We start from the raw sequence: 20,057 nt of genomic DNA, 5'->3' as shown, positions 1-20,057 counted from the left end.
TATAACGGAGGGAAGGTGATTAGCGCACTTCAGCTACTTCAGACAACGAGCCTGTCCATCAACATCCGCTGACGTAACGACAAGTCCCGCCAGAACGAGGAGAAGTCCAGTCCTGCCTCTGGGTTTACATACGGAGCCCCTGAAGTATCAAGGTCGAAAAGTAATATTTAGAGACTTAAATCGTTCCGTCGGTTTAATAAACCAACTCCTATATTAATTAATTAGTCCTCTTGATTTAAGTGAATTAACCGAGGGAACTATTTGTTTTTCTAAATAGCTACGTACAGTATTTCCACCCTGATACTTCAGGGGCTCTGTATTTGGCAAGGAGGACATTTAATAATAATTAGTAATTTTGTTTCTTTACAAATCATTTGAAATTATCTCTTCTATATCTCATCTATATTTTTTACATAATTATGTAAGTAACATAAATAATTAAAAATAAAATATAAATCATTATTATGAGCTACACTGTATGGACGAAAGTATAGGGACATCTGGTCATTCATTGTTTCTTCTTGTATCTTGCTTTTAAAGTGTTGGAGATGGCCCCTGTCTCTACTGTCCAGGGAACACTTACTACTACTAGATTTCGGAGCATTGCTGTGGGGATTTGATTGCATTCAGTGACAAGAGACTCACTCCCAACTCCCATGCTCATCACAAAAATATTGGATGGCACTCCATTGCTCCACAGCTCAATGCTGGGGGGCTTTAAACTCCTCTAGTCCACACCTTGCATTAGGCATGGTGACAATATGTTCATGTTTATCTGCTCCAGAAAGTTATTTATATTGGCAATACTGCAGTTCAGCTTTCGCTAGTTTCAGGTGTTGCAAGCTGGTCTTTTCTAAATTGCGTGGTCACTGTTTGATTGGCAAAAACATACCCTGTACCCGGTCAACTACCCAGCTGGTAAAGCTGATAGACCAGTTTATGTGTATAGAGATAGATAGATAAATAGATACTAAGTCACTTCTGGCCATACTTCTTCTCTCTTAGTGCTTTTATTATTCCATTAATCTCAATATCTCTTAGCTATCTTAAATCTGAAGATTGTATTTTTCATTTGATGAAACCATATGGATTAAAAGTAAATAAGACAACTGCATATAATCCAAAATTATATTCTGTAGAACATTTTCCTTCTAATGGTAAATTCATTTGTTGGACAAGAATAAAAAAGATCAAGGAGGAAAATCTTAAAGTTACTCAAATAAATGACAGTCATTGAGTTCAAGACTTTTGTTTATTTAAGTTTGATAAAATTTCATTTTGCATTTTTTCAATCCCAGAGCATCAACTCTGTTATGTGCACATAGTTGAAATAAATTAATCTGCATGACAGACCTCTAACATTATCAAGCATGTATATTAAGGCCAGTTTTGTGTAATAAATTACTAAATTAGTGGCAAAACGAAAGAAGATCTTGCTTTCAATGGAAAGAAATGAGCTAAGTTCACAGCCAAGCAGAATGTTAAATTATCTCAACCTAAACTCTTAGCAGTTTCCATTAGACGTGAAAGTAAGAGTACTGTAATGAAGGAAAGTAGGACAGGAACAAATAAAATGTAGTTAAATGCAAAAAGGCACCATGAAGCATTTAGTTAAAAAATCCTTAAAACTAAAAAATGTGTTAAGATTATTATTATTCTGCAGCACTATTCTGCAACTCAGACATCCTCCATAGAGAATCCATGAACAATAGCAGCACATACCAATGCTCAGAATCACATGTGCCATTCTTTCTATGTATCTGGATTACAAATAATACCATGATTGTGTTAAAAAAAAATAAACATTCGTCACATTTGCAGGTTTCTCTCCAATCTCTGAACAATTGTGCTTCCAACTATTGTAAGCTACAGTGCCAGGATATTTCCAGAGGCCTTTTCAGAAAATAACAACTCAACACAGCTAAGTATGACCTGTCAAACACACAAACAGACACTGACATACTGATATACATCATACATTGACAACCAGTCTTGCTAGAGCATGTATGATTCACTTAGAACGGAAACTAAATGGAAAATTAAGAGAAGAAAGGCAAGGAAGCAACATTTTGGGGTTAAGACTGTTGTGGGCTGCATAATAAAACAGAATACACATGTGTGCTAGATTATGTAATATGCAATTTCACACAATAAAAACATAATTAACAGAAAAGCAATGTTTTTACTGGTAGAAGTCAATGATGCTGATTATACTGGTTTATGTTAACAAGCATTAAGGAAAAACAACAAATCATTTGCACTTGTTAATTTATTGAAATATTAATTACCTAATAGGCCTAAATCAAAATACACTATATGTCCAAATGTTTCAATACACCTGCTCCTCCAGCCTTTTTTTTTCTGAAGTCAAGGGTATTAAAGCTGACAGTGCACATCAAATGGTCAAAAAAGAACTAAACAAAATCAAACTACTGCTGAACACAATGAAAGTATCCTTTAAAAGAACGTTAGCGCCATTGGAGGAGGCCCGCTCCATGCAGTGACACAGGCAACCATGCAACATAAAGACCAACTGCGAAGGGAGTTCTCTGGGGCAAATGACAAGCTGATTATGAGTTATATTTAGCAGCTGGTGCACACCACACAGTCCAAAATCAAACTACTGTGTTATTTTGGTCGAAAAGACATTTTTAATGTGATACAGGTTTGTATGGAGGATACTGTTGGCAGTAATGGGAGTTTGCCTCTACTAGTCTAGATGTTAGAACTATACTGTGAGAATTTGTTGACATTCAGCCACAGGAGCATTACTGATGTTGGATAATTAGTTCTGGATTACAATTGCCACTCCAACTCCTTCCCAAGGTATTGGATGATGCTCTATCACTTCAGAGAACAGTTGTCCCTTGCTCCATAGCCCAATGCTGGTGAGTTTTATACCCCTCTAGCCAAAAGTTGTAATCATCTCAAATTAGGCTTATTTGCTCCAGAGGGTCTCATTCTATTGGCAATTATATGAGATTATATGAGCTGCTTGTGCACAGCTGTCAGCACTGAGTGCACCTGGAAGTAGCATAATTTGCTTATAGAAGTGATGTCTGGATGTGTTTGGACATATAGTGTATCAATTCTCCCCCCATCCCCCCCCCCCCCCCCCCCCCCCCCACAATGCAGCCTAAGGCATGTTTTGTGTAGATAAGAACGTGAGACCCCAAGCATGTGGGGCGTTCAGTAACATGCTCTAAGATGCATTTGAGCAAACAAAGGAAATTCTAATGACACTATTTCTATAGGCAGCCACAGATATCCATTGTGCCTGGCACAAATGTAGCCACTTATACTGGCGTTCTTTGACTGGTGAAACATTTGACTTGGCAGCTAAGACTATGCATTTCTAAGAAGACTACAATATAAAGAAGTGACTGAATTATGAACTCTAAGACTGAGTTGGGGGGTTAACCATAATCATAAATGCATAAACACTCTCAATCCTATGTGCTGTTGCATTTTAAACATGCAGTCTCCATGCAAGACTGAGATTAGAGCTCATTTACTACCATAATCCTTCACTTGATCTTAATATGTTTGACCTTTTCCTTACTAAATGACTCTTTCTGACACAACGCCCATGCAAATGATATGTATGTATGAACTTAAAGGCTATGAAGCACACCAACAGACACTGAAAATAAGAAAATAAAATGTGGGAAGTTAAGCTGGGCTCCCCTTTCCATTGAAAAAACAAAAGCTCATCGGAGACCAGAGGCGGTGTCTAGTCTCTACAGTCAGACTGCTGTGTATTGGGGTCACTTTAGACGGACATGGGGCAGGCTCAGGGAATCTGAGCTGCCCGAGGGTCCAACCGGACTGTGAGCCGGCCCAGCAGTTCCCGTTTGTACAAGCTCAGAGGAAAAGCTGGTGTCCATGCTTTGCTGGGAAAGGAAGTTGAAGTTCCCCTTGTTGGTCGCCAGCTCTTTGTCACTGATGAAGAGTTCTGTGTTGCCCCAGTCTGGCAGGGTCTCCCGGTCGTTGGACTCATTGTTGCTGCTGCCGCTGCTCCGAGCGGACAGATTAGGGTGGCAGTCCCCACCAGAGGGCAGCATGAGGTTTTGAGCAGAGAAGGACTTCCCCAGTCCCCGGTCTAATTGCAGTGGGTTGCTTGTTGCTGAAGACAAGAGGCTCAGTGGATTAATTTCAAGACTCAAGTGTCTCCTCCAGGAGCCCTCCTCTTTGGGGCTCCGCTCTGGCCTGCTCCTTAGCTGCACCCTGCTCTGAGAACATTTAGCCTCTTTATCTGAAACGGCTTCAGTCTGGGTGCTAAGCAGGCATGTGTTAGGGCTCTCCGCCCTGCTTTCCTGTAACGTCTCCGAAATCAGACTAGAAGGTGTGCCTGGAGCCATGGTGGGCAGCTGCAGAGTGTTTGTGTTGGGGTTTGTGGTAGGTCTAGACAGCTCAGAGAAGTTGGGATGACCTCTGGAGAGGTTGTTAGGGGTGAGAATGGGGGGAGGCGAGGTTGGGTAAACACTGTCTGGGCTAGAAGGCTGATTATGAAGCAGTGGAGAAGGGGAGAAAGACGAAGCAGAGGTTGGATAGCCAGTGCCCAGGTTGAGTTCACTGGGGGCCAGAACGAGCTGCAGGCCACAGGGCAAGTTAGCACTGGCAGATCGAGATACCCCACTGTTCGTGAGCTGTGTGGAGCTGGACAGGTCCTTACTCTGAATGGAGCTGTGGTAGTCAGATGTCTGCTCCAGCTCAAACAGGGGAAGGGCTGATAGGCCCAACACTGAAGACGAGCCTTTCTGAAGAACCTGCCGGTAGATGTCCAATAATGAGTCCAGCTTTGACTCAATGGACTGCACCTGCATTGTGTAAAATATAATGAATTAGAGAACTTGGCATGTACTGCATGTTTTCTATCATTCTGTGTAGCATGAAATGTAGCTTTTTTTCTCTCAATAATACATGTAGACTTGTAGTCATATATTTAATGGGCAGATAAAGAGCCAGAACTGATGGATCAAAATGGATCAAAAACTTTTATCTTTTAAATTAACTTTCTTGGGCATATCTGGTAATTCTGTGCTCACTCAATTACAAAAAAAAATATTTGCAGAATCATTCACTAAAAACATCTTTATGGTGTTTTCACAACTGCACTTCCTAGTCCTGTTAAATCCGGTTAAATTCACTTTCCCCCTTTGTGCGTTTCAGTTGGGAAGGTGTGAATAAAGTAATCACACTCAGATGCTAACCAAAATAACCGCAACATCCTGAACTGAGGAACCGGAATGGTGTGTTCATGGTGAGACCTCGATCCCGTCCAACTATCGGGTCTTTTTTGCAAGTTTGAGTTAAACGCCTCCCATAGCTAGATGTAACTTGGTATATTGCCCAGATAATCAAATGATTTAATAAAATAATTAATTTAATTCATTCATTCATTCATTCATAAAGAAGATCCATAAAAGGATTCAAAGAGTTCTTTGAGTTGTTGATGTTATATTGTGTTTACATAACATCAGTGCCTTTACTACAGACTGCACGACAAAGACAGACAACATAATAATGATCACCCGTTATTTATTCTATATCAGTTTTATTCTAAAAGTGCTTTGTGTCAGTTGCGATGACACATGGGATGTTATAAACAGCCTTTAGTCCGAATGACATACATTTGAGGTTATGATTCTTAGCATATATCCACACCCAGCTTACCTGTCGTTCTACCTTACATACACGTCCCAGCATGCTCATGTCATGCTCCAATGACTCCCCTTCTGGAAGGATCCTGTCCCTCATCTTCCTGTCCATAGGTATCTGCCCCTTCCCCAAGATCTGATCCACCCTGTGAAACAATGACACTGAATAAGTAAGTAAGAAAGAAAGAAAGAAAGAAAGAAAGGATGAAAGAAAGAGGCATCATGAAAGGCTGGATCTCCTCTAACCAGAGCACAGCACAGCACAGAAGGACGAAACCTGATTGCAGTTAAAGAATAAGAAAGGTAGTTAGAGTCTGACCACCATCTTGTGCTAGAGTACCCACAGATTAATTGTAAAACAAACAGAGAACAGAGCTGACTGTATTTTAAACTCTGTATCTTAAAGTCTGTAGAGTGTGGATGAAGAAAAATGCAAAATACAGAGAATTTAAGTTGGAGTACATTCGGAATGTAGCCACGGTTAAACATATTACACTGAACCAAGTTATGATTAACAATGAAGCCTAATAGAGAACATACAAATGTATGTAATGTATTAGTGAGATGTTAGATATAAGATTTTACCGTTCTCTATTTGTGTCAACATGCAAAGTAATAAAAAAGTAGCAACCACAGATATCGCCACCAGTAAAACTACAGAAAATAAGAGTTAGAATTCAAATGTTTTCCTTACTGGGAAACATTGATGTCAAGTATAAATCAGTTGGAGTCCAATGCTGATGCTGATGCTCTCAAATACATACCTGTAGCTAATTTTAGGTTTCACTTATTAACAAACTCAGCTGAAAACAGCTGATTCTCAGAGATCCAAACTGCACAAATACATAGAGCTGCATGTACTTCCAAACTTAGGGCCATGGACCCAGCATCAGCTATGAACCCCTGAGAGAGCGTAAGTTAATTCAGGTAAGTAATTGCCCAAGCCCAGCACTCCAGTGTTTGTAACCATGGCTAGGCATGAGTCTAACCCTGAGCTGGTGTGTTTCTTCCTGCTTTGGCTGTAATACAAGTGTAGAGAGGAAGAGGACAGGTTCCTGGCTTTGGTGTTGAGGGTCTGCTGTGGACCCAAGCCTGTGGCAAGTCTGTGTGTGAGAGAGAGGTGTATCTTTAATCGTTCAGCATGAGACAATAAGACAAGGAGAGAAGGGGAATCACTCTAGAGAAGCGACACTAGCACAAGCACTACTCCAGATGGACGACACGTGTAGATAACATGCATTAAAAGCAGCTCAGGATTGAATCAACAAAATATTTGTTTTAGGTTAAGCCATAACTTTAAGTTCATCAACATGTCAAGGGAGAATCATACAGCTCTGAAGAACATACCAAGCACAGACATCTGTTATCTAAAGATTAGAAATCTAAATGAAACACTACATTTCAAAATCATTAATCATGAAGGAGAGAAGAGACTAATCTACATTAGTCCATCCACGTTTAAAGGAACATCATGCAGGATGTCTTATTAGGGATACAATTTCTTTTACGTTTTTTAAACAAGGAGAGGATATCACAAGGAGACATGGACTATGTTAGACAGAGTCAACAGCTTAGGTTACTATCTGTGAACATATGACACATACATGTGCAAAAAATGGCCTTGACTTTTCAGAAATGCATTGTGAGTTTATGCCAATGCATTGTTTTTTAAATGTTGTAACACATAACCACTACATACAGTCATAAAGCTATTTTTCTACATCATTTGAATTATTGTGTGAACATTTCATAATAAATGGACCAAGAGAAATGGTCCTTATACGACAGCTACAGCATGGTCATAGATAAACCAGACACATAGCCTAAGCATATGGCTCTTGTCAATGTTTTCTAAGAGTAAAGCTGGTGGGGGGACTGTGGGTCTGCTGACCCTGGGGCTGAGTGTTTCCTCTTAGCTTGGCTGTAATACAAGTGCAGGGAGGGTGAGGAAAATGTCTTGGCTTTGCTGCTCAGGGTCTGTGGAGGACCCACTATTGTGTCCAACCTGAACAGGAGAGTGCAAACAAGGTAAGACAAACACAGTCAGACGTGGTGACAAACAAACAGGAGCACACAGTGATACACAGACACACAGTGGTTAATTATGTGTATATGAACGTATCCCCACTGTCATCACAAAAGCTTTTATCTTCAAAATTGTAACCTTCCTAATGTTAATGTATGAACAATCATGTACCAAAACAGACTGTGGGACTAATGAAAATGTTATTTTATTGTGAAGAAAAAGTTATCAACACCCCAAATGTATTACTATTTAAAATGGCTTAATTAGAATTAGGTGCACCACATCAGCTGCAGATGATTATAACATTGTTTAAAAATGTTTGTAGGAGCCTGTCTTATTTAAACCAAACTTTATCCTAAGTAGAAACTGCCTTTTTTATTTTTTTTACATGATAAAGTCAAATTTTCATTTTTTTCTTAAAGGTGAAGTAATTACATCACTTTTATTCTTAGCTGTGGTTTGAGGGGCAGTAGCTAAAGGACTGGGTTATTAATGAAAGGGTTGTGGGTTCAATATGCGGGGTCAATAAGCTGCCACTGCCACTTCAGCAAGGCCCCTAACCCTCACTACACCCTGGGCATCGCAGCAAGGGTTGCTGCGTACTGTATCACTGCGTTCACTGCACGGGTTGGTTAAAGGCCAATACTCAAATTATACTCTTCAAATGTATAATAATAGTAGTAATATAATTCATTTTATTATGTGTGCAATAATTTGAGCTGCTTTATACAGTATGTTCCATACTTATTATCACAGTCATTGCCATTTTGCCATTTTACTATATTCATACAATTTGTACATATTAAATTTTTTTTCTCTTTTTCTTCAAAACGTTGTGTTTATTCTCACACATGATAAAAGTGGTTGTCTTTGTCTTCAAAAACAAATATATATATATATATATATATATATATATATATATATATATATATATATATATATATATATGTCAATATTTCCTAACAAATAATCAAATATGTAATGGGTTGTCCTCATTTGTTCACATGACTGCATGATCCAGCTAGTGGTGTAAAATAGGTTGTAAGGAGGTTGACATGACAGTATATTTGAATATAGTATGTGAGAATGTAGAAACAGCAACAGTGCAATTAAAAGTTCTGCTCTTATTCCAATATCTACTTAATCATTATGTAAAAGCCAGTCTGCTCTAACCTAGTCTGGAGACTCTTGATGCGACACAGCATGTCCAGGTGTCCAGCTGAGTACTGCTCGATCACATCTTTCACGTCATACGGCCGCAGCGTCTCCTTAAACTTCTTCTTGGCCACATGGAACTTCATTATCCTGGCAAGAGTCAAGGATACAATTCACATTCCAGCTTACCCATAACTCCTTGTTACCAGCAGACATGTCATTAAAATAACCCACAATTCTGTGATGAATGCAATTCCATTCCACTGTGTACTTGTACAGAGCTGAAATGACAACAAAAGCTTGACTTTTTAACCTCTTGACTTGACTTTTGAATTCAAGAAAAGATCAAATATGGGCAATCATTAATTCATATGGCAGTCAGATACTTTCCTAAAAACAGTTTAACTAGTCATAAAATTATAATAAAGCTGATGAAGTCTTTTAAGAGTCAATTAAACTGGAACAGAAGAGCCTGATCTGCACATCAATAATTGATGCTTTGATAGCTTTGATAATGCTTCGTTGTAGAGCGTTCTGCTTGGCTTGACTAACAAGTGAATTGCTTAATAAGGTGCACTGCTCTTCCTCTATCACTAGAGGGCGACAACAAACCATGTGTGTTACAGCGTTTCTTAACCATGCAGCCAGTACAAAATCAACAGATTAAAACTCAACACTGATCCATCTTTAGTGGTCAGATGCATCAGGAAAGGTGGGGAGAGTAAGGTCAGGTCTTAACAGCGTCATGCTACAGGGATATGATGGACAATAAAATATTGACACAGCAGTAAACGGATCTCAGTAACACACAGTTTTAAATCCTGCTTCCAGGGCCTGTCAACTGTGCTCTGATACACATGTCAGATGAGCCAGTGTGTAAGCAGAAGCAGCTGTGAGTGTATCCATCTGACACCCTGGGAAAGCACAGAAAGAAATCTCAATTGCTTCGCCCTTACAGGACCTTTTGACTGGGCACAGTTAGTTAGACGGGTGGGGGTCTCCTGGAGCAACAAGAGGAGGACATCTCAGCGGGGATTAGCAACCTGGAGTGTAATGCCCTGTAATTGTCCTTAGTTGCACAGGATGACCAGAATATGAGTTCAAACTGTGTGAGGATTGTCAATACTTAGCAGTATGTAAAGTTCGAATGGAAGTGTTAATTTAAATTTACAATTATATATATATATATATATATATATATATATATATATATATATAGATAGATAGATAGATAGATAGATAGATAGACAGATAGATAGACAGATAGACAGATAGATAGATAGATAGATAGATATTAATATATTATATAAATATTGTAGCAATTTGCAGCAATTTCAATGCACCAAACTCTTTGGCTTAAGGGAAGGGTACAACCTTGTTGTTTTGAATGAGAGTGAAACTTGTCAGTGCAGACATTTTCTCACCTGACAGCTCGGATAACCGTCTTCAGAGGAGCAGACAGATCTTCCATAGAGACATCGCAGTGACAGCCCTTCTCATCGAAATAGTCGTCTCCTCCCAAACTGTCAGCTACGGATGGAAAGTGATGGTGCAGACAAACAGAGTACATATGGAGAATGAGACGCAAAAGTAAATCAAGAGATCAGACACCAACTCTATAGGGGTGAACAGATCTCTATAGAAGTTTGGAATCAAAGTTTTCAACTATAAGAAACCAATATCTGTACATATAGTTTTGATTTTAACACAATACCAGTAGGCTACTCTAGAGCTACACACATTTGAAGGAAGTTGAAAATTAGATTTCAGATCTAAAACAGTGATGCTAGAGATGCTCTAAATACTGAAGCACTGAGAGTAAAGTAATATTATTATTCTGACACTGAATCACCACTGATCCTGAAATTAAAAAGCACAGAAGGAGTTCAATTGGGGATGTAAAAAAAGTATGGGAGGATCGATACAGCAATTAATCAGAAGAAAGCTCCCCAACATGCTCTAAACCTGTTGGCTGGTGTTTAGCCTTAATAGCAACATAGTGGATGAGCCTGCCTTAGCCCAAGACTGAATTGAGTAGAAGTGACATAACATTTTACCTGTAGTTTCAGTAAACTATTTGTCATATACCTTAGACTATCAATAATGTCAGATTAGATCAAAGGCAGAGGCTTTTAAACTAGGGAACAGACTGAGTGTTCCCACTAACTCACATGTGCTTGCCTGGGCTTATGTCACCGGCCTCTTATATGCTAACTGCAGATGATTTGAGTGGGGTTTCCTTTGCTAGATTTACTGTAGCGTAATGAGACAGCTATGTTGTAAAGCACAGAAAAACGGCTGTATTAGAGAGATTGCCAGAGAAATGCAAAGTCCAGCACTTCTCCCCCATCAGTGAAGGCTTTATTATGGCTTGGGATGGATCTACGCAGCATGTGATAGAGGAGAATATAAAGACTTTAGCTGTATTCAGCTAGATCTGAGGACCATCAATCTGGGCTGATGGGCTTTGCTCAGTGTGATTTTTACAGGGCATCCTTATAACTGAGCTGTTCCCTTAAGTTATCCAGACACTATAGGTCAAGAAATGTATTAGTTATATATAGAGTCAGAAAGTCAGGACACCCCATGGTGTCTTTTTAAACATATTTAAACATTAACATTTAACAATATTGAGGAATGGAAGTAATACAACTAAACAAATAAACCTTAATAATTAAATTAAATTATTTTCTTGTGAGGAAAATGTTAAACACCTAAAATTTGAATTAGTTTTTGGAGGATCCTGTCATATTTAAACTTCAGGCATTTAGTTTGGTTTGCTCTTGTTTGTGAGTGGTATGACCATGGTGAGATCCAAATAGCTCTCTAAGGCCCTCAAACAGAAGGTTGTAGATGCATATAAGGTTTTTTTTTAATAATCTCATCATCTAGAATTAGCCATTCCAATGTGTGAAATAGTGTCTACACTAAATGCCTCAGGCAATGTAACAAATCTTATAAATAATCAAACAAACAAACAAAAAAAAAACAACACATGACAGAGAAATTTGTTTGTGGCAAATAACTCCAGGTGTGAGGAGCATTAGCACTGAAATATGTGCCATTCATAGATGTTAATTTAATTAGTGGGACAGCCAAATGTCCAGAACCAGAAGATCTGAGAGTATGAGAAGGACAGTATGGATGATCAAGCCAGCTAAAGTTAGAAGGGGCAAGATCATGTAGGGTTTTGAAGGTCAGAGAAAGGATTTTATACTTAATACAGGAGGCAACTGGCAGCCAGTGAAGCATTTATGTACCTTTTCAGACAAAAAACAAACAAACAAAAAAAACACTTGACACAGTTATGTTCCTTGACCCCTTTAAAAGCCTAAGTGTTATTACTAACATCTATTGCCAGTTTGTACCTGTAGTCCCTGTAGTTCCTGATTAATATGCCTCAGTGTGTTATATCTGTTTTGGAGCGGTAAGGGGTAACTGAATGTGTTGAGGAAATATTCTTGAGGGTATCACCCCAGTGACAATTTGGTACCCAATATCTGTGAGTGTATCTGCTTGTAACTGCTTTCTTGCGAACTAGCCAAGTCATGCAGGTTTGGGTGTGATCAGCTCATGTTTAGCACTCCTGAGAAAAATGTCCCACTCTTTTGCATCCCTAAGGACATAAGTCCTAAAAGTTTGACCTGTCCAAAAAGTGCTTTGTGCAGAAGATGTACCTTCAGGCACGGTCCGTGACTGGCTCTTGAGTCTAAGGGAGGGACGGAAGCGCGTTCGGTCATTAAAGCTCCAGCTTTTCTGCACCTTGGCTGGGCTGCTTCCCTCCCCGGCAACCTCTGTGCCGGGAGAACGGCGGTCATTCAGTGATGTCTGCCTGCTCTTAATGCTTTGACCACGAGGACTGGCCATGCGCACTCGCTCCTTAAAACTCAGCTTCTGACTGCATGGAGGAAAGGGAGGAAGGCGGTGGTCAAGTAAAAAAAAGATATAGAGCAGGGGAAGGATCAGAGGAACGTAGAGAAAAGAGAGAGATAGATTAAACAGTGTGTACATGATACATGAAGCAACATGAGACAGGCAAATCATCACTGTTGTTATATTTTTGTTAATGTTAGCTTAATGAATCACTTCTCAATTTATTACACAGACATGTTCATTTCAATGCTGTTCATTAAAATACACAAATGCTTTTAAAATGACTTGATCTAACAGTTCTAATACAAACAGTTGGCACAACATCATAACCTTAACTGAACTGTCTTGCGCTTTAGCACTGTTCTGTACCACAGACAGAATTACAACAAAAGATTAGCATGCAATGCAGGGCTCATTCTAAAGATAGCCAACAATCAGCAGGCAGTGTTTTCAGGCCACCTAGTTGTGATTATGAACCTACATAGAGCTCGAGAGTTATGTGCCAGAATGAAAGAGCAGGAGCAGAAAAAAGAATAAATAGAGGTAAATGTCTTCTCTACAGTAAGTCATCAAACTCTGAAGGGTCCTTAAACTGACAGGTGCATGAGTCACACTGAGTTACATGAGTACTGTAAGTACCAGTGTGTGAGATGATGGTTAACAGGGTATTAGAGGCTAAAGCCTTGCTGGAAGATGGGTTATTGCTTAGCACTCAGAGATGGTGCTGTGTGAAAGCCCTTGAAGCAGAAGTCATATACATGCACATGCAACATACAGATGTAGGCTCTGATGCACTCAAAATCCATCTTCATTTTACCACCGTTTGTTTAAGTCTAGATATAAAAGAAGAAAAGCCTGCTTATGAAATCTAAAATAACACTTCCCACACAACTGTCTTCATTATGTCTGTAGTGGCACACTGTGTTGCTTCAGGTACTATTTATGAAATGGATCAAACCTTGCAAGACAATCAATCATTCAAAAGTCCCAAACTGCAATGCAATACAAAGATTTCTGTTTTATCCAGTGGACTCAAAGTGGGAGTCATTAACACTGAGTTGACAGTTTATTAGAAAATAGATCTAATAGTGTGTTGTACCTTCTTGGGTCTTTGGTATGGATTCTTCTAGTCATAGATAAGTTGTGCAGGAATGATTTTATAGTGCACTTGCTGCAAATAAGATGGCTAATGCTGTTATGAAAGACCCATTCCATCTCCTCCCAAAGATGCTTTATATGGTAGAAACGGGACCGTACAGCCCACAAAATAAATGAAAACGTATATATGCTATTCCACTGCACCACAGCTCAATGCTGGGGTCTGTATAGCCCTCAAGCTCACACCTTGCACCTTGTGTATTTGTGCATTTGCACATCAATAGGTGCAAATTAAGGTAGCTGAATGCATTCATTAGAATTGGGTGTCCACAACCATTTGGAGTGTGGTACTTCAGCTACAAAGGGAGTGTTTAGAAATTTTGTGTTGTTTAGATGTTGTCCAGTGGGTATCAGGATCCTACCATGTTTCAGGAAAACAAAATAATACTACCTTCACAGGCCTATACTGTTAACAGGATGTCTCCAACAGGAATCAGGATTTGTGTGATCAGATAACTTGTTCTCTTTCCTCAAAAGTTCTTGATTTTTCAACATGGCCTCAAGCTGTTTTAGCACACTGGAGATGAAGTCAGATGATCAAGGCATTTTGACATTCTGAGCACCAACAATTTATTCATTCCTGGTTGTGATCCATCTGTTTGCTGGTACAACTATCCCCATTTCCTTTGCCCGCTCTGATCCACCAGCAGTATTCGTAGTCAACCTTTATGCTACATGTTCTCGCAGTAACTCTTTTATGAACCAGGGCTCACTGATGTATACCTCATCATATGACATTGAAAGATTAGGGTGCTTAATAAACTGGCAACTCAGTGCATATAATTTCCAAATAGAACACATGCAGTGAGAGTCTGTACTGTTTCAAGGTTTGCGCTAGGCTAACTCCTCAGGCAACAGGCAGAAGGAAGTAGAGTGGACCCCTCATTAAAGCCCCATGGCTGGGTCAAAGAGAGGTAAGGGAAAAGGGATGTGCTGGCGTATCCATCATCATCCATGCACCTGTGGTTAGTCAGCATTCTCATCGATTATGTGGCCAGAGCAGAGGGGGATGCTGGGTACCTATGTCTCCGTGTGGTATACCTCCTGAAGAGCTTCTGCCTATTACTATGACCCTTACTAGGGAGTGTGGGAGACAGATGGGTTTGGGTTAGTTACACTGTGTGGAGAAGAGTGAGTTCCTTCAGTGGAACAAACAAAGGGGTGGCTTGGAAAGTCAGACAAACACTTCTAGTAAAAGGCAGAATTTGTTATTCTCTGCCGTTCAGAGGACTGTTAAAGACACTGTGAGTGCTACACATGCAGATACAGTAACCACACACACACACACACACATATGTAAATATATATTTAAACTTAAAAGCTCACCCAAAACCCAGGGAACATAAAACCACTCTTTGACAAGCTTTCTTCAATTTTTTAGCCAATTACAGTAAAATTGTGCTCTAGAACACTATGTCCTGTCACTTGCCATTAAAAACTGCAAAGACGCCAAGCTATTTTATTATGCTTGCTCACATACAGAATCCTACAAGCAGAGCAGTAGAGCGAGGGGCATTTACAGCTTAGCTTTTTCTTTTCTGTGTCTGAGGTTGGAAGGACTATTTGCAGACACATATTATGACATATTTGCCACCCACCGAGGGACCTTTACAACTGTAAATTGCTTCACTAAAGCCCTAAGTATCTAGCTCTCTTGTTCTTGCTGTGGATATGAACCACATGCCTCAAATCCAATTACACCGTTAATTAAAGGCAGTGTACATTGAAAATGTGGGGAGAAAAAAGGGGCTTTGGGTGTTACCATTATTTACAAAGCAGCAGTAATGAGCCTGGCTGAAATTACTGGTAAATTAAAAGAGCAAAGCAACTGCAGGGCAGCAAATTTGGCTGGCGATGAATATTTAACTAAGCAATGACGAAGTGTCAGCCATGGCTAAACGTAGCCTGTTACTGTGTGTAAACATCGAGAATCCTATTATAATCAAATCTGTGATTCTACCAGTACTACTGAAAGAAGCGCAATAAATAAATGCAAGGATCAGGACAAAGAACTGGCCTGTTGCCATTCTCTGCACCTCTCTCCCTCTCTCCCGCTCTCATCTCTGCTTCTGCCTCTGTTTCTCTTTCTCTCTCTCCCTCTCTCTCTTTAAATAATGGCTGGTGAGTGTGCTGGCTGGAGTGATTTTTAATCACTAACATAAATAATCTCTGAATGGAAAAAGCGCATCATGGTGCTATCTGCGGTCCATAGAGACAAGCAAGTGGTACTGTGCTCTGTACTGTACAACAGCCAAAAGAGTGCTGCATACCGTGTGTACACCCTTTCGTTACCCCAGTTTCTCTCTCTCTCTTCTTCTCCATCATACATGGCAACAAATCTAGACAAATCTGAATGTCCCATATTATTTGTTGTTTCACTGATGAATAAAACAAGTTTAATAATGTTACTCTAGCCTGTACGGGTACAAAACACATTCCATTCGCATGACAATCAGTGTAAGAATAACAAACCTGGTGGTGGATTCGCCCTGGTCTTTCCTTCAGGTGTTAGTTAGCAACAGAGAGGAGAACAGGGTCAGAAGATTAATTCTTTACATGAAAAACAGAAAACAAAACAGAGAGTCCAACAGAAAAGACGCATGGTTCTGAAATATACTGAATCTTTCATATAGTCAATGAATCATCAATATATTTCTCCCTCTGTTAAACACAATACGGTACACTGCAAGTCAGAGGGGGGAGGAAAACATACACAAATACACACACAAACAATTCTGTACACACCTACACACACATACACACACTGGAATTCAGAACGGAAACAAATCACACCATGAAAAACTGGAAAACTGAAAGCAGAAGAACATAAACAGGCATCAAACACTCAGCAGACATGCAAGCAATGAGCAGCGCACAATCAAGCGTCTAAGAAAGCTCTAGCAAAGACAGTTTAGTCTTAAAATGGGAGAGGATTTAGTCAGTGATCATACTTCGGACAATGCATCCCTCTGTTAGAACGTGTGTGTGGGTGTGTGCATTGTATTTTCAGGTGTGGTTTATCTTGCTGTATCTGTTCTGCTAGGCTTAACCTACTGTATATTTCATACACACACACAAACACATGCTGTAGCTTCTGTGGAAAGCTACAGAGGGCTGCTGAAGGTCTTTGGTGTTCACATTAGCTGTTGGTTCAATTTAATTACAGTACATTTTTCCTATTCTCCTATGTTTGCTGACTACAGGCATTGGCCTGAAAACAGGGTGAATACAGTAAAAGGGAGCGTGAAGCAGTGGTCATTATGCTTATTTGCGAAGAAAAGAGGGGGGAGGGGGAGTCCACAGGAGCACAGACACCAAATACAACACCAGCTGCCAGAGTTGTACCTACTTTGTAGGGCTGCAGGTATGCAACGCCTTCAAATGAGGCTTCCAGGTAGCAATGGAAACCGAGTTCTCATCAGCCGCATAACTACGCCAAACACACTACGTGCAGAGTATACAAAAGGAAAACAGAGAGGAAAAAATGGAAAACCAAAAGAAAAAGTACACAAGGCCAGGAGAGAGCGGGGGGTTGGAAAACAAACAAACAAACAAAAGAAAACAAAACAAACAAAAAAAGCAGATTAGTAAAAACCAGTTCAGGTCAGAGTTTTCTCATCAGTTCACTGCACGGATACATGCCTTTGAGGAGGGAGAACACTTTTATAGTACCGCCATGTGCCACTCAGGTATGTTCTGGAGCGGTCTGTGGAGTAGAGTCGCCACGCAGCCTGGGGCAGGACACAGACACACACACATACACACGGACACACGCATGGACACGGGTGTAGAGAGACATCAGCTTGGTGAAGGCAAAGCCAGGAAAACAGAGCACCTTTTAGGAGCTTAAGACATTTGTTCAGTGGTTGAGTTTAAGCTCTTTCTGACTTTTACAGAATTGACACAAATACAATCTCTGTCAGTGACTCACACTGCACTAGTTTGAACATTGTAATTGAGGCAAAATACAAGCAACACTGAAAAGATGTCTTGTTGGCCAGTGGGGCACACACATACACATACAAAACATTCAAATACTGAGAAGAAGGAAAACACGAGAGGTTGGAAGAAATATGCTGTGGGTAATGATGATAAATATGTAAAATAATATATGAAAACATGGAGTGTAGTTGCAGCAGTAATATAAGACAAATCAGCATTACATTACACTAACAATACACCTACTTCTGTTGTTAATTTTAGTGAACCTGGTGCTTTAACTTTTCTTTACTGAGCTCACTAGTACAGCCACTCTACTGCTTTTAGAAGCTCCACTCCAAAGTGGAGTATATTTTGGCAGTATAATCCTAAATACAGCATGGGTTAACCATATTGGCAGGGTTCTGTGTTATCCGTTGGCATTCATATAAAGAACTGCATGAGGGAGCTGTGCAGGCTTTTACAGCTCATTTTACTGCTTAGATAAGGTATATCTGTACTCCTGAAATTACTAGAGGCCCCCACTGTGTCTGGCAGGGACTATATATAATATCTGTGGCAGTTAATATATATTAAAAATACTGAGTCAGTCTGTTTCGCTCATATTTACCACTACATAAAAATGCCACTCACCTGCTGACTGAATGTGAGCTATCTACCCTGAAGTATCACAAATCACTGTGTTTACAAACATTCTAACTTGGTGGGGAATACCAGCAATTCAGTGAACAATAATTTGTATTCACTGTTTTTGGTGTATTTAATATATATAATAATGAACATGGAAAGAGCAATTCATTGTGGGATGAAAGATAAATTAAGGGGGGAAATGTGTGCCAGTAAAAACCATGACACATACATACACTACTGCTCAAAAGTTTCCAATAATACAAAACCAATTTTGTACATGACATATTTTATGTAAATGAATAATTGGATAATTGAAACATCTTAAATGTTGAAGAGTAAACAAATCTAGATGGATATCAATATATATACTTTGCACAGTGTAAAGTGCACCTGATATTTTCAATATTTTATTATACTGAGCTAAAAATGTACAAATTTATAGCAAGCTATTCCAAACTTTTGCACAATAGTGTACAGAAACACACACACACACACACAAGACAACACAACACAAAGAAAATGATGAAAGAAAGGCACCAATCGTAACAGAAGAGAGACAAACAGCAGACAAGTTCAAACTCCACACAGTATAACTCAGGTGTTTCTGTTCGGTAGAGAAAAGCAGGTGAGTAAAAAGAGGATGAGGGGAAAGTTGGGAAAAAAAACACTGGGGACACTCCTGAAATCAAAAGTTACTGTTTTAAAGCAGTCGTCTTACAAATAAAGGAGATTACAGGAAAAGAAATTGATTCAGCTGGTGCAGATGTAACAAAGCAACAGCCGAACCATCTAGATAAAAAAGAGTGGTTAGAAGGGTAGCAAAAATATTACTGTTTAGTCTTATATACACTGCATACACTCAATAAAGGGGTTCTGTGTAGTACTGAAAAAGGCTTATTTGACTCATAACATTGGAATACCTTATGGTTTTTTACAGAGCCATCTAAAAATGTTTTACTACCAATGTAAAGAATCTTTAAACCACCAAATGAATCAGTTTAAGCATCCGAATAGCTCTTTGAGGAGTCATGGTTCTATACACAACAATTGTTTTGATGAACTCTTACAGAACCCTTATACAGAGTGTAGAGTGTGTGTGTATACAAACAAGCACACACATTCCTGGGGCAAATTTGGTTTCTCTGTTTCTAAAGGAGGATGGTTGTGTCCATTAGGAAGAACTATTTTCCTTGGGGAAATCCTTACACAGAATTCCTTCCGTGGAAACACATAATAAATGTCTGCTAGTGTTTCTTTTGGATCTAATGGAGGATAATGGGCTTTAGTGAAATGATTGTGTGTTATTGTTCGCTTTCTGCTCTCAAAGTCAAAATGTACAGGAGACTGCTGAAACTGTTTTTACTTAAACAGGAACAGAATGGATGAGCAGATCCCACACATATTCACCCTGTGAAGCTCCCCTCTTATCCCTCCAAACCATATCACTAATCATGGAGACACTAGAGGTCAGGAAAGAGGACACTGTTTCTGAAGTCAAAGTCCACCTCTCTTAGTCCAGTGGCTGTGAGAGTGTTATCATATTTTTCATGATAGAATCCATATTTTGGGACAACAATACACATTTACTTTTATACCAACACTTCAGTGATTGAAGA

At 39.5% G+C, this 20,057-nt stretch overlaps 1 protein-coding gene across 4 annotated transcripts in view; it reads right to left on the bottom strand.

Annotated features, from left to right (window-relative positions):
• Positions 1-3,129: 3,129 nt before the first annotated feature.
• Positions 3,130-20,057, bottom strand: part of kcnq5a (potassium voltage-gated channel, KQT-like subfamily, member 5a) — a 125,904-nt gene continuing 108,976 nt past the window's right edge. The window contains exons 8-16 of one of the 4 annotated variants that reach the window (XM_072678129.1): positions 17,222-17,316; positions 16,345-16,371; positions 12,519-12,739; positions 10,266-10,371; positions 8,860-8,991; positions 7,552-7,665; positions 6,650-6,763; positions 5,677-5,806; positions 3,130-4,820 (exon numbers count right to left, since the gene is read on the bottom strand). In XM_072678129.1, the coding sequence (XP_072534230.1) occupies positions 3,768-4,820; positions 5,677-5,806; positions 6,650-6,763; positions 7,552-7,665; positions 8,860-8,991; positions 10,266-10,371; positions 12,519-12,739; positions 16,345-16,371; positions 17,222-17,316 (1,992 nt within the window). In that variant the 3' untranslated portion in view covers positions 3,130-3,767. The remainder of the gene's footprint in view (positions 4,821-5,676; positions 5,807-6,649; positions 6,764-7,551; positions 7,666-8,859; positions 8,992-10,265; positions 10,372-12,518; positions 12,740-16,344; positions 16,372-17,221; positions 17,317-20,057) is intronic. The other 3 variants (XM_072678130.1, XM_072678131.1, XM_072678133.1) reach the window with 3 other exon arrangements.

The sequence above is a fragment of the Salminus brasiliensis genome, chromosome 4 (genome assembly GCF_030463535.1).
Source record: "Salminus brasiliensis chromosome 4, fSalBra1.hap2, whole genome shotgun sequence".
NCBI classification, from domain to species: Eukaryota; Metazoa; Chordata; class Actinopteri; order Characiformes; family Bryconidae; genus Salminus; species Salminus brasiliensis.
The sequence above is the reverse complement of the archived record's forward strand: the minus strand, read 5'-3'. Positions and strand labels throughout refer to the sequence as shown.